This window comes from Watersipora subatra, chromosome 3, assembly GCF_963576615.1.
Source record: "Watersipora subatra chromosome 3, tzWatSuba1.1, whole genome shotgun sequence".
NCBI classification, from domain to species: Eukaryota; Metazoa; Bryozoa; class Gymnolaemata; order Cheilostomatida; family Watersiporidae; genus Watersipora; species Watersipora subatra.
The window spans coordinates 57,495,547-57,521,069 of record NC_088710.1 but is presented as its reverse complement, the minus strand read 5'-3'; the positions used below and the strand labels follow the sequence as shown (position 1 = coordinate 57,521,069).

The 25,523-nt window shown below is 36.0% G+C and overlaps 3 protein-coding genes across 3 annotated transcripts; 2 read left to right on the top strand and 1 right to left on the bottom strand.

Annotated features, from left to right (window-relative positions):
- The first annotated feature begins 5,119 nt into the window (after positions 1 to 5,119).
- On the top strand, positions 5,120 to 7,020 carry LOC137390806 (transmembrane protein 170A-like). Its single transcript, XM_068077123.1, has 3 exons — positions 5,120 to 5,249; positions 6,018 to 6,188; positions 6,523 to 7,020. Exons 1-3 carry the CDS (start codon positions 5,189 to 5,191, stop codon positions 6,651 to 6,653), a joined length of 363 nt encoding a protein of 120 aa, XP_067933224.1. The 5' UTR covers positions 5,120 to 5,188; the 3' UTR covers positions 6,654 to 7,020.
- A 150-nt stretch (positions 7,021 to 7,170) lies between these two features.
- On the bottom strand, positions 7,171 to 19,298 carry LOC137390805 (mucosa-associated lymphoid tissue lymphoma translocation protein 1 homolog). Its single transcript, XM_068077122.1, has 14 exons — positions 19,186 to 19,298; positions 18,894 to 19,069; positions 18,531 to 18,682; positions 17,656 to 17,839; positions 17,113 to 17,213; positions 16,396 to 16,440; positions 15,115 to 15,342; positions 14,017 to 14,194; positions 11,756 to 11,824; positions 10,082 to 10,218; positions 9,430 to 9,582; positions 9,045 to 9,211; positions 7,641 to 7,763; positions 7,171 to 7,437 (listed from the first exon to the last, which is right to left on the bottom strand). Exons 2-14 carry the CDS (start codon positions 19,064 to 19,066, stop codon positions 7,171 to 7,173), a joined length of 1,977 nt encoding a protein of 658 aa, XP_067933223.1. The 5' UTR covers positions 19,067 to 19,069; positions 19,186 to 19,298.
- Positions 19,299 to 19,380: 82 nt separating this feature from the next.
- Positions 19,381 to 24,487, top strand: LOC137390068 (large ribosomal subunit protein eL13-like). The gene is made up of 4 exons (XM_068076310.1): positions 19,381 to 19,428; positions 19,643 to 19,898; positions 23,352 to 23,525; positions 24,229 to 24,487. Exons 2-4 carry the CDS (start codon positions 19,659 to 19,661, stop codon positions 24,430 to 24,432), a joined length of 618 nt encoding a protein of 205 aa, XP_067932411.1. The 5' UTR covers positions 19,381 to 19,428; positions 19,643 to 19,658; the 3' UTR covers positions 24,433 to 24,487.
- The last annotated feature ends 1,036 nt before the right edge of the window (positions 24,488 to 25,523 follow it).

Sequence of the window (25,523 nt, the reverse complement as noted above, 5' to 3'; positions counted from 1 at the left end):
AATCTTGCGCATTGATGAAAAACGAGATCACAAAATGCAAAATCGATAGCAAAATGCCACCGATGTTCGACAATTTCTAGAGATGGTTCAGTATCTTGCTAGATATCTACCTCAATTGGATGAAATCACAGAATCCCTCAGAGATTTCATCAGGAAAGGGTAAGAGTTTACCTAGATTTCTGCCCAAGAGGAAGCGTTCAGTGAAGTGAACGACTTGATCAGCAAGGAACCTCTGAGGTTCTATGACAACTCATGTGAATTGAAGATACAGCACAACACAATTGATCAAAGCTCAAGAGTTTTGCTGATGTAAGATGAACAACCTCTGGAACTTGGAAGCAGATCTGTCACTGATACAGAATTCCGATATGTTTTACAGAGAAAGGTATGATTGCTGTAATGCAGGTTGTACAGCGATATCCTCAGTACACCTATGAGAGTTTCACAACAACCTATGGTGATCACAAAGCACTGACAAGAATTACTATGAAAGCCCAAAAAGACGTACCCAAAAGACTGCTAACTATGACCCTAAAATTACAGCACTACAACGTCAAAGGAGTACGTCGTGTCTGTGCAGAGCAAATGATAGTGGATGAACTGGGCTGAAGAAGCTTCACATAGGTCATAGTTGGAGCATGGTGATGGATGGATTCTGAGACACAATCGATGTGACCTTGATAATGTTCTAGAGTGTGAGGCATTGGATGAGCCTTATACTGAAACCAACCAGTCATCTGAAAGCGTCAAGTCTGCTATCGCTGAGCCTGCTGGTGAAGGTATCGCTTATACACTGCCGATGACCCTGCCAAGGGCTGACATCATGCCAGTACCAGCTAATATGAGTGGGTTATAAACAGACTGAAGTATCTTAGTGACTATGTTTGAGCAATGATATACAGCCCCTATACGGGGGGGGGGGGGGGGGGGGGGCCGGCTGTATATCGTTGGTTTGAGCCACCACTCATGGTGATTCATCATTTTTTTTCTTTCCGATTTTTGCATTTTCATTTCTGTTGTAAATTGAGTGTACAACGTGCTCTACTTACAAGGGTTTAAATACGCATTATCCTGCCAATGATTTTCGAGTTGGGATTACATTTGTTAATATTTATATTTGAACTGTAAAGTGAGTGTACTCTGTTCACTGATCTTTTTCTTATTTATCGTCTTATCGTCAGATTCCAGCCCTGATGTAGCGAATCATTACCTTGATAAAAGGATGAGAGATACAATGAGTGTTGACTTGCTAAAAACTCAGCAGATAATGAAGTTAGCGCTGCTATTCTCACTCACATTTTTCTTACGGCATATGCTGAATACTTTTCTAAGCAAAATATAAATAACTATAACCAGTAGCCAATAACCTATGCCATATCTTAACATTTACAGCTTACGTATAAAGCAACAAATACAGTAACTGTTTTGATAGATGGTAGACGTTACTAATGTGAAAAAATACCAAGAGCTAAACTACCTAGTGCTAAAGCTACTAGAGCTAAACCAATCTACGACAGGATTCCTACTTCACCCAGGATATTATGATCAATTTCATGAAATGCTCAAGTCTTTTCACACACAAATATTATGTCCTTTACAATATTCAATGATGCAAATATGAGTAATTCATACACCAAAACTGTCATAAATATGAGATCAAAAATGTTCAAATTTTGGTACCTTGTTTTACTAATAAAAGATTCGAAACTGTTTCCTTGTCCATTCGGTGCTTTGAACATAAAATTAACATAAATAAAAATCATTAGCTTGATCAAAAGCTCACCTAAATTTCTCGTTAGCACTACTTCAAATGTTTGCTTATACGTAACGATTGCACAAAGATTCAGGCCTTTTAATTCATGTTTTCTGTTTTCAATGATAAAGTGTTGCAGGCAGCCCAACGTTTATCGGTGATTAAAGCATTCGTGATCATTCCCCAATCATTCATGCTTAAACCATTAAAATGATTCGAGTAGTTTATATTCCAAGGCTCACCGGTGATTACTAACCTTAGGCTGTCTGCATGGTTAACCTTTAGACGAATCCGCAAAAGGTCAAAAGTAGCCTTAAAACTAAGATCGTCAAAGACCGTATCGTGCGTCATCGCGTTTTTTTGTTTTGACGAATGGCCACAGATGCGTAATTCGTACAGCTATTCAAATTATTCTATGGATGCGAGTCATCGGCGCATCCTTAGCTGTTCTTAAAATAATTGAGAGAAAAACATGTCACGCTGCATCGAATTTTGTCTGCATATATCATTTGTTAATCTCATTTTAGCTAACCCGCCACAAATTGTATTGAAACAATTATATTTTGCTTCAATGTTAAGCGACCAGGCTTTTAGCTCATTTTTAAATGCTTCTCTGTTAGTTATTTTCGCTATCAAACCTTTAAATTTGTTCCAAACCTAGCAGATTTTTATTGGTGTTGATTAAAACAAACCTGCATTTGTCATTGTCTGCATTTTGGAGTTTACTAAAAATCATGTTGTTAGTAGGAAGTAGGCTGCTATAGGATCTTTGTGGCATTTGTGGGGAAGCGGAAGCATTTCATTAGTGGCAACAAAATTAGAGCCGCCTTCTTGTTTATAAAAGCGGTACAATTTAGAGAGCTAATTAGTCTTTGGATATCAGACATTTGGTGGGTTTTCAGAAGTTGGTTTTAAGGTCTGCACAAGTCCTTCTAACCGAAACGTTTTATAGATAGAGACCAGATTAGTTTTTACTATGCGTTGTTTTAATATGCAAACACTTGCAGCCAGTGTGCTTTTATTTAGATAGTTTTTTATTACTATAAATTTTTATAGATCACCTATTACATTAGTTTTCAACACTCACACCTTGCTGCTACATTTTTAGCTTTATGCCTAAACACAACCAATGTGATTAGGTATTAATTTACACTAATTTTTTGTAATTTGTAACAGTGAATGTTTCTATCGTGGCTCAGCTGGTGGTACTAACAAATAGGTATTCTCTATCAGTACATATCAACTATTCTCATTTGTAGAGTTTGTAGAAGGCCGCGGGAACACTCACTAAATTAAGAATTCATCTTTAATTTATTGCTTTTATAGATGACAATAAATATTTTACATATAGGTCAGAGGATGTTCAATTGTTGGTTTTAAACAGTGAAGTTTTAACATTAGTATGATATCAAAGAGCAATTCTCGAATGCTCCCGAAAAGTTTCAGATGTCACTAGAGATCTGAAAACCCAATGGTAAGGGAAAGCAAAAGGGATATAAGCAAAAGGGATATAAAAGAAGAAAAACTTGTGGCCTAAAAACGAGAGATTTAGTGCGGTTTTGCGATTATGATGAGATTAGTGTTTTAAAGGGAGAGGAAAAAGTTGTACCATGGTTTCCTAACCACTACAATCGACTACTGAACATCTATTAAACAACACTAAAAATCATATTGTGCAGAGGCCCGCTGTTTCATGCTTGAATAGCCTAATACAAAATGGAAAAGCCTCCTGGTAGGGATGGTGTGCCATTTGAAGTATAGAAGAATTGTGTACAGAAGTGTATAACTGTTTGTTTGCACAAAATGATACATGCTTGAGATGCTCAGACAGTATATAAAGACTGGAAGGATGCGAGCATTTACTCCGTATTCAAATAATGTGACTGAAGAAAATGTGGTAATTGCTCAGGAATATTCTCATATTCGTTGTAGGCAAGATTTCCTCTTGGGTACTGCTACATTGGCTAAGTGTACATATCACCTCGAAGTTACTACTAGAGTATCGATGCAAATTTAGGAATGGAACTAGTATAATAGGCATGGCTTTCTATTTAAGACAAGTATAGGACGAACGTACTTAACAACATATGCAATGGTATGTTGTATTTATTAACTTGAGTAAAGTGTTTGACAATGTATCCAAATCTTTCACTGCTCAAACAAGCTCATCAGCATCAATGTAGCCCTCCATAAAAATATGCCAGTAAATATGGCTTTGGTCTCAAGCACTGCAGTAAGCCATGGTGTCAAGCAAAGACATGTGCTTGTACCGACACTCTTTTTACTATATTTGTCTGCCATGCTTTAAGTAGCTTTCAATGACAGTTTATAAGGAGTTTACATCTAGATTGCAAGAGAGATAGGTATGTTTCATGAGGTTACATTTCAACCAACCGGTTAAGCAACCATTAAGCTAGTAAACAAATTTGCAGATACTTTAACTTTAGTAGCCTACAGACCCAATAAAATCTAGTAAACAGATTCACACTTGCTGCATGGAAACTCAATGCCCAAATCAATGTTAAGAAAAAATAGTGTATATCAGCCACTAAAACTTCGAATAGATATTTTTTAAGCATGTAAAATCACCATAAATGCGTAAAATGTGTCAAAAGCACTGTAGTTGACAATGCTGAGCCAGACAATGAAATCCTACTGATGATGTGACATGCTAGTACAGTGTATGGAAACACAAGGACTAAGTTTTGGAGCATTCACCACGTTTCAATAAAAGTTAAATGGTAGGCATATGGGTCTACAGCCCTAACAGCTTTTCTTTATTGTGCTGAGATGAAGACTGTCCACAGCGTGTAAACCGATAGACTGCAAGCGCAAGTGGTCAGACATTTCCTCTCAATTGAAAGAATCCAACCGAGGTATAAAATCACCAATACTGAGGCATTGAAAAGATCAGAATTGCTATCACTTATCATCTTTATTCAAAGACTGAGATGGCTCGGATATGTTTAGAAGATGGATCATGATCACTTTAGCAAGAGCTGTTACCCTTCTAATTGGAAGAAAGCGCAATCAGTGAGAGTCGAAATGGATACAAAAAGACACCATCAACAGGAATATAAAATAAGGGGGCTGTAACAAATAGTAAACATTGGCAAGAAGGAGAGTATGCTGGAGGTGTTGAATAAACCAAAACGATGAGAAGGATGAAAGGGCTTCTCCAAATTGCAATTTTTTTACTATAGTTACAAATTATATTTGGGCTTTTGAGGCCATAAGTATACACTTGAGGTTACAGTTATATATATTTCAACTCATAAAGCCAATTAGTTACAAAAGTGTATATGTTTACTTAGCCTACTGTTGGTTAATTACAACATAGTACTTTAGAGATTGGAATGGAAATATCCTACACTAGCAATGGACTATAGCAACAGCATTAGACAAGTTAGATGGTTTTATATTGTAGAATGAAACATGGTACCGGCTAAAGAGATATTTGTCTTTCCTCCTATTCCCTCTTTGACCTCCTTCAAAGGTGAGCTTAAGGACATGTTGTTTGTCAATTCTACTTACAGCGAATGAAAGTTTATCACCGCATGAGGTGTTGTAAATTTCACTTTTCTAGTTTTACATTTCGTCAGTATAGCTATGATTAAACATGATTAGTTTTTTAGGTTGTCTGTAGTTAACACCAGCATTTTATAATGTCCAAATTATACTGCGTTGTGTAACTTCAATATTATTATATTCAATATTATATTTCAACATCTTGGTATGTATATAAGATGGGTTTTGATATGTATTTGCTTAGGTAATAGCAACAATATTATGCATACTCTAAAGGTTTTGAATGGATTGTGTTTCTAGCAGTTTATACTGAGACTAATAATTGTCAAACCAACTTAGTTTTTTGTAGTACCAAACAATTCAAATCTGTTATACTTTGCTCCAATAGTTGCAAGTCATGTTATGCGATTATTGCAGCATCTTTAAGCAGAGCTAAAGCTTGTTTTTAGATGAAATATTCATGATTAAAAAAATAATTAAAAGAAATAAATTAAATGAAAAGCATTTTGTCATTCCATACTGTATATTATAAACTGTTAAATTTACAATGATGAACTCTTAAATATCTACAAATATTACACAGACATGAAGATAGATTGGCATTTTTTCAATCCAACATGTTGGAAAAATATGACGAAGCAATCTTACTCCGTCGGCAGCTGCAAAAATACGCAGATTCCTTATTTTTGATATATTTGCTTTCTTGGTTGATTTTTTTGAGGTTCTGTTGTTTTAGACATCTGGCTGAACTGCTTCTTGTTCAACCTGTTTTCATCATTATTTGTACATGCTGTTGCCGCCATCGTCGCTATCAAAAAGCTTCACAAGCACCAATGGGGAAGGTTCCTGCCAATTCTCATCATAATAATTGGAGTTATCTCCCCTCTCACATATGGCGCTCTTACCAGTAAGTTTACCAAGTTCATATAAGTGATATGAGCGGCTCTTCTAAACTCTTTTTAAGCTGATTGGTCTATTCCTTAACCAATTTTTGATGGCCAGAGATGAATATTTGTGACAATGGAATAGATTTTCTCCCTTGTCTAAACCTGATCATTTAGTCTCACTTCTGTAACTTATTTCATCTGCTTTAATATTCATTGTCTAGTGGCTCAGCCATTTTAACACCCATTCAACAAGTCTACAAGCTTGGTGATCTAAACACTAGTCCAGCACTTTGCTTTCTCAAGTATGTACATGTAACAAGACTCTTGTTCTACCAATGTGAACATCTATTGTAGGTGTGGCCATTGCTGCGATATACAAAGCCGCGGGCTTTTCGATGGCACCGATATATTCTCTAGTATGGGGTGTTGCACAGACTGTCGTTATTGTATTTATTTCATTCACTCGATTTTTATTTACTCTTTGATACTATATTCCTATTTATTCTTTGATAGTGTATCCTATGTAGTGTAAAAACTCGATATTTATATTTTCTTTTGTTGTAAAGATTTATTTCACGGGTGCATCATTTGTTGATGCGTTGCAACATATCATTGAGTTTCAAAGTCAACTGTACTGTATTCGTATGTGACAGCTTTAGTTTGTGTGCTAAAGTAGCAAATAGTATGCAACTCCAGTGTGTACAAGGATTATGCTGTGCAACACTTCCAATTATAACTAAAATCTAGTTTTGGTTGATTGAAACCTAATCAAATGCTCAAGACTTAATTGTAAATAAATATTTATTGTATAGTAACTTATATGCAAATAAGAATATATAACATGCTATCATTTATATAGTTGCAAATCTACAGTTTTGCATTATTATAATAAAAATTCAATATTTTGCATCAAAAAATATACATTTCACTACAAAATACATAAAATTTGGAAGATTCAATTTTGAACATGTTGGAAATGAATTTAAAAACAAGAAATGATGTTCAACTTTGTGAGTATTGAGAGAACTGACTATGCTGCATGTAGGAGTTCTGCTCTATTGCCACAGTCTGATAAACTTCGTCGTGCTCCACCGCTGTGTCTTCTTCATGTTGCACAGCGACACGGTTGCGGTTCTGTTTGCCTCTCGCGCCCAAGTTGAGTTTAGCTAACAAGGGACGTTTCAAGTTGATATCCTTTATGTGCTCAATCACATCTGTATTGTCTTGCTTCGATCCATAAACTGTTACGTTTACTATCAGATCACTTTCCTGTTCGCAATAGAGCATGTAAGTTGTGTAAGAAATCACTAAATAATGTACATCGAGTATATTCTACTTTTTAAATGTAGCATGTCTAAAACATAAGCTATGATAACATGGTATTAAATATTTCACATGGCTCAAATGTTGATAAGGCGTAGGATGAATTTAGAAGCTGTTGAGTAACTAAAGTGGAGTATAGTGCCACTCACCAAGGTCTCAATACCATCAAGGACATTCTTGCTGACACTCATGCACTTTGTGTTACCACGGAATCCCATCCTCTCTGGCCAATGGTCAGGGTCGAACAAGTGAGTAGCTTCACAACTTACCGTCTATAATAAAAGCAAATGCAATAAATGCGAACAAATATTTTGTAATTATTATTAAAAGTGCAGCAAGATTTTGTACCGTGCATAATTAAGAGCAATTACAGTGAATTTGTAGTCTAAAATTGAAATAAATTAGTACATAAAAGTATTTCCTTTATGAAACTTAACTATATGAGATAACTAGTTGAACGCCCGGCGTTGCACAGATAATAAAAGTTTTTGCAAAAAAAATTTGTAATTGGCTAAATTTTTTAGCCAATGAGTTTGAGTGCTAGTCTAAATCTTTACTATAATAAGTGCCATGTCTGAACCTTTGAACCCAGCATCAAAAAAAAAATGGCACCATGATCTCTCACGCAATCATGATTTTCAAGCATGCTAGCCGAAGCATGCTATTTTAACAAATCGGCATTAAAGATTGGGAGGTGTGATAAGTATGATAGCACAAATATTCTATAGCATGGCCAGTTGGACCCGTAATGTAATGAATAGTACGCCTGTCTGAACTGGAAGTTTGATGTTTAATTCCAATGTGAAGTGGATTTATCACTTAATCACTTCAACTGGACACATGAACGCCAAACAAACGGACAAACAAACACCGAGATTTATATTATACTAGCGGAACGCTCGACGTTGGACGGGTATTAAAAATCAACTTATAAACAATGAGAGATAATGTAGTTGCCTGCCACTTGTCAATAGCCTGGCACATTGCCAATGGCTAATTTCTTAAAGCTTACTAATAAGAGCTAATATCTTGCTCTCACGGAAGAGCAAGCATAACATCACGTTGTGCCGTAGCAGAGAGTGGTAGCATATTTTCATCCACATATCAACATGTATCATCTAATGAATCCATCAATCTCACGTAGCTAAATTGGAAAGGCATTTGCCTGGCGAATGATGAATTCCGAGATCAAATCTTCTGCAATAAGAATTCTTCATTCCAATATTTTAATAGCTATGGCTGGACAAACTGAGCTACATACACACGAACTTCGAGATTTATATATACATGTAAATGAAAGATATACTATCAGAGACTGGTATACCCCATGATACTACTATATTGACCAAACTAGCAAGATTTTGTTATGAAAATTATTCTCGAAGTTAACAGAGCCTTTGAATAAGGTCCTACAACATCAATAATTTTTATAAGTTCGGCATAAAGTCTATCCACCCTAAATCTTGCAATAACGAATGACTCCATGGCCAATAAATACAGTAGCACAAACAAAGTTAGCAAACAAGATAAGTGTGAGAAAAACCTATACTTACTGGAGTGTTTTGTATGAGAGAGATGTACGCATGGGCCCTATAGGCCACAGAGTCCTTCTTAATGCAGCCAATGTATATGATTAAACTATTCGAGTATTCATGAGTGAAGACCATTTTGACAGTCACGCCAATGCTTGGAATAAAATGTTCTTGCAACTCGGGTCGCTCTAAAACCACCCAAACATGACTTCTCATTAGTTCTGTGAGTTATGCCAATCAAGCATCAGACACATTACCTGGGTACACTGCACAGAGCAGCAGCACTTTTGACATCTATACCACAGAAGCGTAATCAAATTGGGTAAATTCACAAAGAATTCACAATATCGACTAGATATACATGTGATTGACCCAATAGTCCTTCGTTAGGCATAAAAATGCTTACGAGTAACGCTGATCCACTGCCTTTTGCACAACTCGAACTCCATTGTAGCTCCTTTAGAGTCAATAGGATCATGCAATGACCTCTGTGTTGAAAGTGTAGTAGAAATCTCTGCTAGTTGCCCGTGTTTTTTAGCTAATCTGTCTTGGCTTATGCCTGCAATGATAGTTAAGAGTTGCCAAACCTGTTACGTTTGTTTGGGATCGATCATCACATACACCTATACCAGCGCTTGCACATCATACCAGAACCACACTATCACACATCAGTACATAAATTGAGGTCTGCCAAAACATACACCTGTATACACCTGTCACAAAAACTATGACCTACTAAACTGCAATCCCGCTACAAAAGTTGAGATTTGTCATATTACAGGCATGTAACAAATATTGAGATCAAACATGGCATATGCAGTACCTAGCATAGCACATACCCGCCATACCACATACCCGCCGTAGCACACACCCGCCATACCACACACCCGCCGTAGCACACACCCGCTATAATATGCACCTGCCATACCACACACATGTCATAGAAACTGATAACTGCCATTGCACGCACTTATCATCAAAATTGAGCTTTACTACAGAGCATCTTTATCGACAAAAAGGGATAGAACAAGCAGATTTTTAATAGCGAAGTCACTTACTAGGAACAACCTTGTTCATCATCAGCTCAATAAGAGGAATGGGCTCTTGGATGTACCTGAGCAGATGACTGGCAAATACACTGAGCGGCTCTTCACCTGGCTTCTCCTTCATCTCATACGCCTTCTTGTCTTCATTTCTATACAACAAGTGCTGTATGTGATGATTAGCCAATGCAGAGATCTATTACTCAACACAGTTTCAAGGTATTCATAGGGTTGATAAGTTTACAGGTTTGACTCTGATTCTCATTGTTGGCTATTTATGAGAGCAGGAAAAAAATCAAACGATGGCTGTGAAACAGTTTAAAATCTTGCTACCTGTTAATATCAAACCTGGTTTTACCCAAATATTAATACATAAAATAAATCTAACTGATCGGTTCGTAGAGTTGTCTGCTAATGTCTAGTTAGAAAAGAGAAATTATGAAATGTACATTTACTAGATCGGTACACATTTGACCACAGTTAACACATAATGCTGTGACAAATCTCCGTGGGGCAATACCCACTCATAGTAGTCACAAAAACAATACGAATTAGACAATTGACGACCATTTGTCATTGAGTGAAGCGGAATCTTGTCAATCTTGTCGAGGCCCAACATTGAAACTAAGCAGCAAAAAGAAACTGAGAGCGTCGACATCTGCAACTAAACCTGAGTGTGACACTTGCGTGCCACGTGCAACCATAGTTAGCTGTTCGACACCAACCTGGACATACGTAGATAACATAGGTTTGTATAGAGTGGCATTTGCCTAGCAAGCATTAACATTGCTAAACGGTTAAGTACTCACATGGCATATACTACCATGGTAGAACTGTTTAAGTACTCACATGGCATATACTACCATGGTAGAACTGGTTAAGTACTCACATGGCATATACTACCATGGTAGAACTGGTTAAGTACTCACGTGGCATATACTACTATGGTAGAACTGTTTAAGTACTCACATGGCATATACTACCATGGTAGAACTGGTTAAGCACTCACGTGGCATATACTACCATGGTAGAACTGGTTAAGTACTCACATGGCATATACTACTATGGTAGAACTGTTTAAGTACTCACATGGCATATACTACCATGGTAGAACTGTTTAAGTACTCACGTGGCATATACTACCATGGTAGAACTGGTTAAGTACTCACGTGGCATATACTACTATGGTAGAACTGTTTAAGTACTCACATGGCATATACTACCATGGTAGAACTGGTTAAGCACTCACGTGGCATATACTACCATGGTAGAACTGGTTAAGTACTCACATGGCATATACTACCATGGTAGAACTGGTTAAGTACTCACATGGCATATACTACCATGGTAGAACTGGTTAAGTACTCACGTGGCATATACTACCATGGTAGAACTATTTAAGTACTCACATGGCATATACTACCATGGTAGAACTGGTTAAGTACTCACGTGGCATATACTACCATGGTAGAACTGGTTAAGTACTCACATGGCATATACTACCATGGTAGAACTGGTTAAGTACTCACATGGCATATACTACCATGGTAGAACTGGTTAAGTACTCACATGGCATATACTACCATGGTAGAACTGGTTAAGTACTCACATGGCATATACTACCATGGTAGAACTGGTTAAGTACTCACGTGGCATATACTACCATAGTAGAACTGGTTAAGTACTCACGTGGCATATACTACCATGGTAGTACTGTTTGCTGTAACAGGTTGAGACTCAGTTGAATCCTCTGCTTTACTACAATAATGCAGATCAATTCATCACTAATATCAATATTTAGCGGTCAGTATATAATAGAGACATGTTTCAGGTGATACAATTATCAAGTGAAGGCTAAGGAGAGCCAGCAGAAATACAAAGTGTGTACTTACTATGGATTAAATATAATTATATATATATCTATGTATATATAACTCTATGTATATATAAATCTCAAAGTTTGCCATCTGTAGTTCGGTCTGTCCAGCTATAGCAATTAGTATCTAGCAATGACAAATCCTTATCACAGAAGATTTGATTTCGGAACCTCCCATTTACCAGGCGATCAGCTAACCCATTGAGCTACGCGAGATGCAGTGGATTCATTGGGTGATATGAGACGCTATCTGGGTTAAAATAGGCATAGCGACTCTTTGTTACGTGCAATATCACTAAAATTTGCCCTCACGGCTCTTATTAGCAAGTTTAGCAATACGGATACTAGCTGACTCAAATTAGCCATTGGTAATGTGCCAGGCTAAAAAGTGTTTATCTCCAACGATGCGTACTCAACAAATGGCTACCGCCTGTTTGCAGATTGCTTCAAGTTCATATAGTTGAGGAAGATACACAGCCACATCTTACAACCATTGATTATATATCCTAAGGATAATTTGTAACTTACTATACGATCAGTCTCAACACATGATGCGCACGGTTAATTGAGCATTCGCATAGAAAGAACCAGAATCACCTAATGTTACGAGTTTCATCACAGGTTATTTGGAAATTTCGGAAGACTGTTTTTCAAAGATTTTGCCTTTATTTCCTGAAACAGCTAATTTTTTAATAACGCTTGCGCATAAGCAAAAAAGTCATCGATAATGCTTCAAGCTAAAAGACGAGATGAGCCTGTGTATTGTTTGGAATCTAGAGGCGGTGCTGAGAATAGATAGCTAATACAGTATTCTCTAAAAACCTCAAATCACTTGGCCTATGTCTGTGAAATGAACGAACTAAGGCTACAGCCAAATAGAATGAATAGGTGCACAGTTATGTTTTGAAAGCAGATCATATGGTGAACTAGAGCTAGCTGTGATAAAGTATTCATTTGACAGATATATTAGAACTTACTAAAGCCTATAATAGCATTTAGTAAAATATTCAAGGAATACATGTATCTCCTAAAGGCCTAAATGTAAAGCCTAATGAAACAAACATCTTTTAATTGTGAGATTCAACAGTTGTTTTTAACCAAAATGAGAATTTGATACAACTTTGGAACTCTTAAAACTATGTCAGAATATTTACTGTAATAAGAGCCGCATCTGTCTGAAGCCACATTCAGATGTTGGAAAAAGGATTTTATCATACAGGATTTGAACTCGTGACATTCATCTTGGTAGACTAACAGTCTAACAGCTGCACCAATGCACCGCTTTGCTGCCTCTTAGAATAATTGTGTAGGCAGTTATTACACATGACAATCTCTCACGGTCCACCGGACTTCCAGAGTACTAGCACTAGTAGCATTCTTAACTATACAATCTAATATTAGATCTATGATAATAGATATAGCAGAAGTATCAGGTTTAACATAACCTATTTTTTACTAATTAGCAAGGAAATTCCTTTGTACCGATTACCTAGATATATCTATTGGTGAATTGGATATTACAGTCTATGGAAGCATGTATGTAGATAACATTATGGGAGCATATAAATAACATTATGAAGCATATAGATAAAATTATGGGAGCATATAGATAACATTATGGGAGCATATAGATAAAATTATGGGAGCATATAGATAACATTATGGGAGCATATAGATAACATTATGGGACCATATAGATAACACTATGGAGCATATAGATAACACTATGGAGCATATAGATAACACTATGGGAGCATATAGATAGCATTATGGGAGCATATAGATATCATTATGGGAGCATATAGATATCATTATGGGAGATATAAATAACATTATGGGAGCATATAGATAACATTATGGGAGCATATAGATAACATTATGGGAGCATATAGCTAACATTATGGGAGCATATAGATATCATTATGGGAGCATATAGATATCATTATGGGAGCATATAAATAACATTATGGGAGCATATAGATAACATTATAAGAGCATATAGATACCATTATGGGAGCATATAAATAATATTTTTGAGAAATGTCAACAATAATTTAAGTTGAACCGAGCTTACCGTACTCTACAGATGTCAAGAACAACGAGACACAAGGCAGGATTTTTAGCCAGAATCTGGTTTAGCACATGTCTGTATGAGACACAATAATCGGTAGAGACCTGCGTGGGAGAGTCGCTTGGGACCAGGAAACAGCCTCTGCTTGTCTCAAAACCATGGCCAGCAAAGTAAAGCACACCTGAATGTCAAAGATCTTACATAGTAAGCTGTGAATAATATGAGAACCAGTAATAACTGAGGGAAAAGTACGAGATGAAGAGCCATAAAATTATTGTAATCCAAGTCTAAAAAATGACTTTTTTAGTTATATTTGTTACTATTTTACACTTTTGCTATATTAAACCGTTTACACATGTAATAAAAGAGCGAGTAATAAATTATTTAAGATACAGGGATTGGCTGATACAAAAATCTATTAAGACACTAGACTAGGTAGGGGAGTGTGTACTGCTGTAGCAACCCGTACCAGACCTTTGTTTACTCAGAATCTTGTGTACTGTATAGGATAAATAAAAAAGTGTAGAAATAGACTGTGTGTTTTATTTTAGTAAAATATATTCTATCTAAAATCATGAGAAAACCTAAGCATTTCGTGTTTATAAAGCATTTGTTTCACACAAATACATGTACGTATGAAAACACGTACATGACTTTAGGACAAAACTCTGCCTGATTTCGGTAGTAACAAGATTAGCCATTTCTGGAATGGTTTGCATGTTTACCTTATCCGAGTCATACACATGAAACAGCTGGCATGTGCAGAGATATTGTTGGCTTTGTTTATACGTAAAATATTAATTTACTTACTAAGTGTCTTGGCAATCTGATTTATCATGAGTCATTATAATAGTCATAATCATGGGTCTATTTCATGCACATACTCTTATTTTAGATAAACACCGCTACATGTTTTCAAATTCTCGTTGTTAACTCAAATAGGACACAGTACTTGTTACAAAAAAGAAGTTTGATTAACCACGTTTGAACCAGCTGCCATTCAGCATACAAGACGATTTAGCGCAAAATATCAAGAGCGAACTGAAAGACTAAAGTTAAATTCAGGGAATTTAATAAAGGTGTTAAACTGACATCACCTACCGTAAACGCCATCCTCTACTAGGAGATTTGTGAAAAGCTGTAAGACATTCTCCATGCTAGCTTTTGTAAGGTCTTTGCAGATAAGAGTCTTGAATTTCATTTGTTGCAGCCTCTTGCCAATACGACGTATATCGTTAGGGGGGGCACGCAACTCCTTCTCACTTAGATACTTTCCGTTGCCGATAAGTAGGGCAACTTTATCTTTGGCGGCGTAGGACGGCTTGGGTTCTATTAAAGATAGTCAGCTAGGTTGAACTGATCTAGTGGCAGCGCAGTGAGCTTGAACTGACTGTTGCTGTCTACTTGTATCAATACCAACAAATCCTGTAGCCTATCACTACCTATGTTTAGAAACATGCCTGCTTATATATAGATCTATAACTACCTATGTTTAGAAGCATGCCTGCTTATATATAGATCCATAACTACCTATGTTTAGAAACATGCCTGCCTATATATAGATCTATAACTACCTATGTTTAGAAATATACCTGCCTATATATAGATCTATAACTACCTATGTTTAGAAACATGCCTGCCTATATATAGATCTATAACTACCTATGTTTAGAAATATACCTGCCTAGATATAGATCTATAACTACCTATGTTTAGAAATATACCTGCCTAGATGTAGATCTATAACCACCTATGTTTAAAAAAATACCTGCCTATCTATAGATCTATAACTACCTATGTTTAGAAACATACCTGCCTAGATATAGAACTATAACTACCTATGTTTAGAATTACACCCATCCATATATAGATTTTGGAGACATATAGTTTGGAGCATAGATAGATCTATAACTATTTATGCTTCAAACTGTCTGACTATATATCTAGCATATTTATATGCTCCCCTGACAATTTACTTATCAGCAGACTTCCACAATCTTGTAAGTCAATCACTTTTTATATCCATCACTCCATCACTACCTGCACGCCCACCTCGCTAGACTGATGTAAACTACATGTATGTCCAAAACTACTTACACGTACATCTATATAAATAATCAAAGCTATATATGTATACTATCAAAGACCAAACTTTAAAATAATGATAATAGTTTTGTAATAGTTACCAGATAATTCATTTGAGTGAAGGTGTGGTCACTGATTACTAGGCAGACAGCGCACTTGCTATAAGACTAGAAAGATAAGAGAATGCTACAGTGAAGAATGGCACAGAGTTGAAGAGAAAATCCCACTACGATGCCTTATAGTAGTTTAATCGCATCGTTTGTTGAGTTTCACTTCTGTAAATGTAAGATAACTCACCTTTAGGTAGAGGAATGGTGATCGGATCAGGTGGGACTGGTTCATCTACATACAACAAATACATCAAAAATTTTAATGAAAAAAAATGAATTAGAGAAAATTTTTGTAACAATTGTAATTGGTGCACAATTGTAAGATTGGCATCATTTGAAAATAAACTGGAAATATATTAATGGTGCGTGTCAACAGAATTATGCCATGCGACTGACAAATAAAAGAATCATCACACAAATGTATAGCAGTTCTATCTTGCCAAATTCCCAAATAGTTATTTGCTAGAGACTAGATATTTGGCACCTCCAGTTTGGGTTGCAAGCGGACACGCCTAAAGCAACAATAAACAAGCGTAGCAATGTCTCTCTGTAAATTTAAGTGGCAGCATTTGCAATATATGTTGATCCGCAGCTGTGTGAAATGCTGAGTCATCACTTTCAAGTAAGTTATTGTCTATTACAGAGGCTATCAGAACAAGGCTATCTAAAAAAGCTCTGCATCTGACTTAATCAGCCAGCTTTTCTCGACAGTTCGGATCAGTTTACCTCTACTATGTGTATTTGACGAGCAAGTCACATTGAAGAAGTACTAGATGTTTATGAGAGCATTTACTGTGAAGGCCTACCAAGTAAAGTAGAAGCATGCAGCTGCTATAGAAAAGAGGACTGATCATAAAGTAAACATGCCTATAGGAAAAATAGAAAACAAGAGAGGACAACTAACCTGAGTTGTCAGTTGAGACGATAGTAATGCGACAAGCTGAGGTGAAAATCTGATCCTTCACGTTACATATGCTGCACAGCACTGATTTGTCATTCAGCCAGCTGTAACAGCCAATACAGTTGCGAAGCATTTAATTTTTAAATTTTTGCAAACATCACCAAAGCGCAACGAAAAAACATGTGTATGATCAATGATAATATCCATTGATCATAATCAATGAGTAAAATGTTCAACGCATTGAACATAATACATATGCTCACATTAATGTGTATGTGAGAATTACATACATCACACCATACATCAAACAAAACAAGCTAAGAAAAACATGTATTTTGGTATTTTATATACTTGAACTCTGAAATTGGAGAATGAAGACTAGAGGGACAAAACTAACTTGAATATTTGTAACTCCTAACCAGAGAAGCATAATGCCAATACTTAGAGAAGTGCTGCAGCTATCGCAAGTCAGTTTAGTACAAAACATAACCCTATTCTATAACACAAGCCTTACAATTTGACAATTTATAAAGAAATGCAACTTACTCAGGCTTTGCAATCTGTAGCGTAGATTTATCTTCTCCCTCAATCTTAAGAGGAGTCTGTCCATGGTAATAGTACCATTGATATATGAGTGCGGGTATACCAGCTGCTTTGCAACTTAAAGTCAATGGCTGTCCCGCCTTTAGACTTAGTTTCCTTGGAAGTGGCCGCTGAAGTATGGGAGGAACTGCAAAGCAAACACTGGATACAACAGAAAAGCGAATAAAGCTTCACCAATTAAGTCACACAATCTCCCACTCAAATAGATATAATTGCAGTCCACTCATAAGACTATGTACATTTAATGCATGCAGCGTAAGCTTTGATTAAGTAAGATGAATGATTATGATATCATCATCATCGCTCTCTTCAGGACATATATGGAGGGTTTCAGGTATTTGCAAATAAGTCTTGTAAAGCCTTGCTCACCTCTGGTCATTGGTATCTGATACCATAAATCTGCAGGGAACAAAACCAAATTTTTGGACTCATGAGTCATCATGATTGTGAGCGCTTCACACTATCAGTAATATTGTAGGACACCTCTACTGTGTTCAGGTACTAAGTTGAAAACTAAACTAACAAATAACTAGATGCATCTTGAGAAAGGGAGAAAAACTCGCTAAAGTTTAAACCCGTCAACAAAAAGAACAATCATACACCTTTAAAACCAATTACAAAATACTAGACCATGTACAAACCAACTGCAGTAGAAAAGGTAACAACTCACAAATACAATATTGTTTAGCAATTTTATTATTTATTGTATATAAACTTTTCCATAGCAGCCCTGAACTGAAGTAATTATCCCCTCTCTGTATAAAAAAACAAAGTCCCGGTTCAAAAAACAAACTGCCTAAACAGGACTGTATACTTACATGGTTCAAGAAATATCTCGAGACCTGGCCAGAACTCTGCAGTTGTCATATAGGTAATTATATCATTTAGACTCTTGTTAAGCACCCCTAGGAGGTGAAGCATTTCATCTCCAGGAGATTCTTTTGAGAGAATATCATCTATCTTGTTATTACTGCAAGCAATGTGCATATGGGTATGGCTAGTAGCCTTTAACAATAGAATGATGTGACTTTCAATTTTGATAATTAGGGCGAAAAACAAATTGAAATTATTCTTGGGATATATAATTGATGATTGGAATGTTTAGCTTTAGTAAAAGGTTTTGCCATAGTATATACTAATGACAACCTGAAGCAATAAACCTTTCTCGGCAATAAGCGTACCTCCATGGGAGCCTTGGAATCGCCCCAGCTATGTCTCGTATAAATTCACGGTTAGCATCTAGTTTCCTTTGAAGTTGACGATAATAGGTGTAACACACCTCATTGAAATTACGGTCAAGCCAAGGATAAAATTCTGAACGAATTGCTATCGGTAGTGACAAGGTGGATGTCATTACCTGTAATAAATGAAGTAGCACTCATCATTGTAAAATCGTATACCTTTCTTTGATCAAAAACTACGCTAACTTAATCATTATTTGGTATTTCTTCAGATATCTCAAAATTATATTACCAATGCTTTGATCCAATAATATTAATGAATATCAAGTACAAGATTTGGTCAACTATTCTCATTAGTACTGTTGCATCAGTATACGGCAGGCACACGCTAAGATGAAAAGTTCCTTATTAATGTTAGCTCAGGATCCCAAACTTGGCACAACTCTCACGTGTGAGCACGCAGAAGCGTTGAAGGATCATTGGTTACCATGTACAACTTCCGGAATATCCTTTTTACGGTTTGCCAGGATAGAAGGTGAGTAGTTTTTGTTCATGGTCTTTATTTATCTAAACAATTCAGGTCCATCCTACCGGAACACTTCAATTAATTGTACGCATCATGTCTTATGACTGTTTTAGCATTTTATTATACATTTTGTGCTGTGTAAATGTATGACTAGATGAGATTCTGGAAGAAACATCGCTGTAAGTTTATGTACTTTTTAATGCAATGATTTTATTTTATACAGCTCCAGGTGAACGAAAATGAAGCGAAATGGCATGCTCCCGAATGTCCATTTGCGTAAAAACTGGAAGAGATGGGTTCGTACGTATTTCGATCAGCCCATGGCTAAGAAGCGCAGAGCAACAAAAAGAGCGGAAAAGGCTAAACGCATAGCACCTAGGCCTCTGGCTGGAGCAGTCCGACCAATTGTCAGATGTTCCACCAATCGCAATAACCACAGAGAGAGACTTGGTCGAGGATTTTCACTGGAAGAACTTGCAGTATGTACTCAAATATTTATTATGTTTCGTCCAAATTTTCCACAGGTGTGCTTTAGTGGGATATTGCCGAGGCCGGGCCGTAGGCTCCACACACCCACAAAAACAACGAAGATCCACGTAATTATGAGCAAAATTATCCATCCAAATTTCTCACCAATCCGATGAGCAGCACACAAAAGCTAAACCAATTGACAGGAAACCCATCATGTCAAAATATTCCAAGTCATGTCTTGTACATTTCACCTTATGGTTTCTCAAAACATGTCTCTAAGTCCCTATTAATTTGAGAAAGTCCCTATTAATTTGAGAAAGTCCCTATTAATTTGAGAAAGTCCCTATTAATTTGAGACTGTCCGATTGCTGTTTTCTAAATGGTCACTGATAGCCTAGCGTCCTGTTTCAACACCTCGGTAACTATCAGGAAACATTTGGAAGAACTCAGCGATGCCTTCATAGTTACTGAGGTGTTGAAGAAGGATGCTAAGCTATCAAATCAATAGGGGCTTATAGATAAGTTTTGAGAAACCATAAGGTGAGTTGTGCAAGACATGACTTGGAATATTTTGACATGCTGGGTGGCTCTGTCGATTTGTTTAGTTTTTGTGTGCTGCTCATCGGATTGGTGAGATATTTGTATGGATACTTTTATTTTTGCTCACAACTACGTGGACCTTTGTTGGTTTTGTGCGTGTGTGTGTGTGTGTGTGTAGGCTCGGCTTCAGCAATATCACTCTAAAAGACATCTTTGAATTTTTCAACTACTCTGGTCATTATTTTAAAATAATTGTTCATTAGTTGCGCTAGCTTTTCACCTTACACACAATCCTAATGCATTTTATTTTTCTTAGTTTATCTTACCTCAGTCTGGTGGTACTTTCAACATTATATAGTTGCAGTAGAGATTTTTTATTAAAATTCTCAGTTAACTAGTGTAGATTATTATGTTCTTGACTGCAGTGTTATTGCGATGCGTTGGTAATGTGTTTAAAAGTTGAGGTTTTACTCTCGCTATTGGTAATAATAATATAAAGTGGTTAGTTTTCTTAAAACAGTACAATAATTTACTCCAATACGTTTCTTAAAGATTTAGGTTATCTCTGCTATTTTTAACAGTAGGCCCAGTTGATTACAATTTGGGTGCTTTTGATAAGAGGCATGTAGTGTGTATGCATATGTGTATGCACAATTTAATCAAGTCGTTATTCCAATCGTAGAAAGCAACCAAATGCTTATCCTATAAAACAAAAACTAAAATGCATTTTATTTAGTACGCCATTCAGGGGTAGATATTTTGAGACTGCATGTAACAAATGAATCTAATAGTTTGTTGGTTTTTGGTTATACTTGTATTTTAAATTGATGACAGCCAGTGAAGGGGAAGCATTATGTGCCTCATAAATCACTTGTCAGGATTGAAAAATCAGGTGTGTTATTGATGCAGTCTGTCCACCGACCACAGAAGACTTGCTAATTACAAAATTTGATTGGAACCAATTTAACATCCAAAACTAGCAAAATATAAGCTATCCTTTATTAAAACTACACTTCACCAAAAAGAAATTTGTTTGTGGCCATGGAGTGCTGTTTTGATTGATTGCATCGGAGTATCAACAGGCAATGCACTGATTAAAGTTAATTTTCATTATATGTTAAATTTCTCTGAATTCTGCTATTGCTATACTAAGAACTCTCAAGTGACTAGGGCTAAAAAGGCTTATATTGTCAGGGGATAAAAAAAGCAATTGACAACAACCAGAGTGAACTTAATGTATTTATTTACAAGTGATTGGGTTGCATTTTCTTGAAACAAGCATTAGCGCTTCATTCAAACATTTTGACCAGAAAATGCAGATTCATATGCTGCGGACAATCCAAAATTTGGGTTTCTGACAATATCCAATTGTACTTTTAAAAAATTTGTTACAATTGTTGATAGAAATAAAAAGCAGAAAATTTTGCTGTTGTGCCTTTTTCCTTTCACATGATTTTCGCTACATGTTGCTACAGATACAACAGTACAATAGATTTCCTAGTCTAATTTGTTAATAGATTATTTATGAGACAATCACGGTGTTTTACATGTTACTTTTTCTCTTGTTGTTTGTGTGTATATATATATAGTTCATAGCGTAAAACGTATTTATAAAAGTTATTTGATAAACTGTAAAGTAGCAAGCATCTATATGTGATAAAGGTTTTCCAGTAAAGCCCGAAGTGTTTGTCATAAACTAGTGTTACGAGGCGTTTTATATTGAGTCTTTTATTGGCCTTTAATTTCACGTGATAATATCAGGTGTCAAAAAAATAACCGTAATGTTTAAGTATGCACCGAAATAAAGTGATTCCAAACTACAGCGTGTTGGTGATGGCTGCCATTAACTGTTCGTTTTTTAGCTTTTAAGAGCTTGTAATTACATTTCCACATATTTTGAACCTACAACACAGCAGAGTAAGACATTGGGAGGGAGCCTTTTGATACCAAATAACTGTAATGTGAATTTTGTAGGAAGTCAACCTTAAGCAATTATAATAGGTAAAGTAGTTTGAGATTTCAAAAAATTCATTTTTGAACAGCGTTCTGTAACAAATTATAGTCGAAAATCGAGGTTTAGTTGTGTGTTAAAAGTATACTTTAGTTTGTAATATTATTATTTATTGCAACATCAGTATTGCTGTTTGTGTAACCAAATAGGTTATAGGTGAGACTGCCTGATTTGTTAAATATTGTCATTCAATTGGCAATTAGAGTTCAGTTGTATGAGCTTATTTCCTTGCTAAAGCAGATTTTTATTCAGTTCTAGAGTTTATACGCAATGAATTTTATGAAAATCCATAGGTTGGAATTTTTATTGCCGTCTGTCGAATCATACACGTCATATACAAGTTAATGTTAACTATTATTGGGGTGGTTGTCAAACCACTCGGATTTTTTTTCATATATGTTATCTTTTTTACTATTAGGGCTGGTTACTAGTTTCATCTCAATTGTGAGATGATAGTTGTAAACTTCATAGAAAGTATGATTGCAGCAACTCAAGGGTTGTTGAATTGTTAAATCATTTTGTTACTATTTCATCAGACTAGTAAAGTTCGGTAGATTAATGCTCATTCCATTAATAACTCGTTTTGAAATATTGTTGGTGATAACTCAGTCCTACATTTAGAGTTACTACGAGAAGATCTTGTGATGCACTTCACAACGTGGGATTCCTATAACTCAACAGTTACCAATTTGCAAAAATTAGCCATGTTCAGTTATGAAAAGAAGGCATTGTGTTTGCAGTTATTTTGACAATTCTGGTATTCAAGCATGTAGCATTAATTTTATTAATTGGTCAATATTTATTTGATACAGAAACTCAGGCAAAATAACCAACTAATAAAAGACTGCTTTTTAATTGTATTTTCAAATAAAATCTCTCAAGGTTTTGTCATGTCTGCATTGTGTTTTAGGCTGCTGGAATTAGTCGTCGATATGCGCCAACGATAGGTATCTCCGTTGATCACCGGCGTAAAAACAGGAATGTTGAAGCTCTGCAACAAAATGTCCAGAGATTGAAGGAATATAAGTCCAAACTAATATTGTTCCCACGAAAACTCAAGTCGCCTAAGGAAGGAGACTCTTCAGTAAGTATAATCTAGTACCATTTGGTATTTATGTTTGTGCTCATTTATGGGGTCTCATAAATTGGTTTCCCAAATCTATAGAAGCTAAATTGATAGTGAGGAATTGTTTTCAAGTGCACCATAGGTTGCTGTTGTTAGTGTTCAGAAAGCTTAGAAATAAACACATTATTGTAATTTATATGTGCGGCTTTGTAAAGACTTGCTCCGAATATGTTTTGTTGTTATTCACGTGAATAATGACTCGCGTTTCGGGAATCTTCAAAAGTGACCTTTTTTAACAGCAATGTATGATAGTTGAAGAATGCAACAATATATGCATGTATCATTTTCTGAGTGAACAGTGTTACTGTTGCTGCTACTCATATGTATACAGTTTCTAAAATACTCTTTTCCCGTTTTTCAAACCATCTTGGTATACATATAATATAGCTATAAGTGTGTAAAAATTTAAGTTGGATTCAGATAATTATCCTTCCAAGTCATTAATTTCCTGTTCCTGCTGAGGGCTTCCCATTTCTAATGTCTATATACTAGACTATACTGAGCAATATAATCCTTGTTTTACTAATCATTCACTATGATTCGTTAAAAGCCTAACATGAAATGAACATCACTAATTAAGTAAATTGAAGAATCTTCTGATTAATTTTCTACCGTTTTTAAATCCTTGTGACAAGTGACACGCTTTCTTTGTTACGTTTAGGAGGAGGAAATGAAGTTGGCTCAACAGTTGGCTGGTGCTATCATGCCTATTGACAAGACTGTGCCACCAATGGAAGTTCGTGCTGTCACAGAGGATGAAAAGAAATTCCAAGCATATATCACATTGAGACGGCAATGGCGTAGGGCTAAGTTGCAGGGAATGAGAGACAAGAAAGCTCGAGAGGCAGCTGAAGCTGCTAAATAGTGGATTGTGATAGGTTTTATTTCTCATGGAGCGATCAAATAAAATGAGAAGGCAACTTGTGCGTCTTTTTTCCTTGTTCACCGCACCAACCATTGTGGTTTATGTTCTCTGTTCTTACATATATGGTTCTTACATATATGGTTCCATGAAATTTCAATATGTGCAGATAGATGATGCTACTGGCAAAAGCTTTCTTTGCATCTTATAGCAGATTAGTGTTATGTTCTTCTGCGTGGCGTACACCTGGTGCCTAACATCAATCTCCCAGTCTGGTGCAAAGGGGCATCTTTTCTGTACTGACAGTTTCGTCGTCGATTGGTCATCGAGTTTGTGAAGAGACTCAGGCTGATAATGCTCATGTATCCAGGTTTTTTGAAGGGTTCTAATGCCTGAGTATAGCTTGCAAGCAAATTCACACCATGCTATTATGTTGAGTAGTAGACATGATATGGGTATAGTAGACATGATATGGGTATAGTAGACATGACATGGGTATAGTAGACATGACATGGGTATAGTAGACATGACATGGGTATAGTAGACCTGAAAATAAATGAAATAAACAGACAGATTTAGCAGAATCAATGGCTAATTCAGAGTACGGATTACCTTCATTTTTGACACGGGAGAGATTTTGATAGTATGTACCATAATCGAAGCTGGATGCAAGTTTTGTTACTGGTAGGGAAGTGTTTAGTAATGTCTATAATTTTTAAACTGAATGGTTAGGTATGATATAGCTCTTCTATTAGGAAGCAAGACTGATAGATTGTGTGCTTGCCATGCATGTGTCCGATCATTTTGAGTTATCTTCCTTTGCTAAGTCATGTTAAAACAATTCCTTTTACAAGTATATTAGTTTGACATACCTGGATCACAAAGGATGTTCAATCGCGGGCTCTAAAGTAATTTAAAATATTTTATCATATATATATAGTAAATAAAGTTTATCATACATATTTCTCAATTGACTTGAAAAATCTTTAGGCATATACTCAAACAACTGGCAACAAAGTATGTATTCATGGTGTTTGTCAAATCGTGTGAAGGATGTGAAATGGACTAGTTGTCTATTCTATCAGTTGTATTTA

Coding starts and splice junctions, on each gene's coding strand:
- LOC137390805 (XM_068077122.1), bottom strand. CDS start 19,066: ATGACATCCACCTTGTCACTACCGATAGCAATTCGTTCAGAATTTTAT. Junction 11,825..14,016: donor CTTGACATCTGTAGAGTACG/GTAAGCTCGGTT, acceptor GCATTATTGTAG/TAAAGCAGAGGATTCAACTG. Junction 10,219..11,755: donor ACCATGGTAGTATATGCCAC/GTGAGTACTTAA, acceptor CTTGTTGTATAG/AAATGAAGACAAGAAGGCGT.
- LOC137390068 (XM_068076310.1), top strand. CDS start 19,659: ATGAAGCGAAATGGCATGCTCCCGAATGTCCATTTGCGTAAAAACTGG. Junction 19,899..23,351: donor TTTCACTGGAAGAACTTGCA/GTATGTACTCAA, acceptor ATTGTGTTTTAG/GCTGCTGGAATTAGTCGTCG. Junction 23,526..24,228: donor CTAAGGAAGGAGACTCTTCA/GTAAGTATAATC, acceptor TGTTACGTTTAG/GAGGAGGAAATGAAGTTGGC.
- LOC137390806 (XM_068077123.1), top strand. CDS start 5,189: ATGGTACCGGCTAAAGAGATATTTGTCTTTCCTCCTATTCCCTCTTTG. Junction 5,250..6,017: donor CTCTTTGACCTCCTTCAAAG/GTGAGCTTAAGG, acceptor CTGTTGTTTTAG/ACATCTGGCTGAACTGCTTC. Junction 6,189..6,522: donor CACATATGGCGCTCTTACCA/GTAAGTTTACCA, acceptor CATCTATTGTAG/GTGTGGCCATTGCTGCGATA.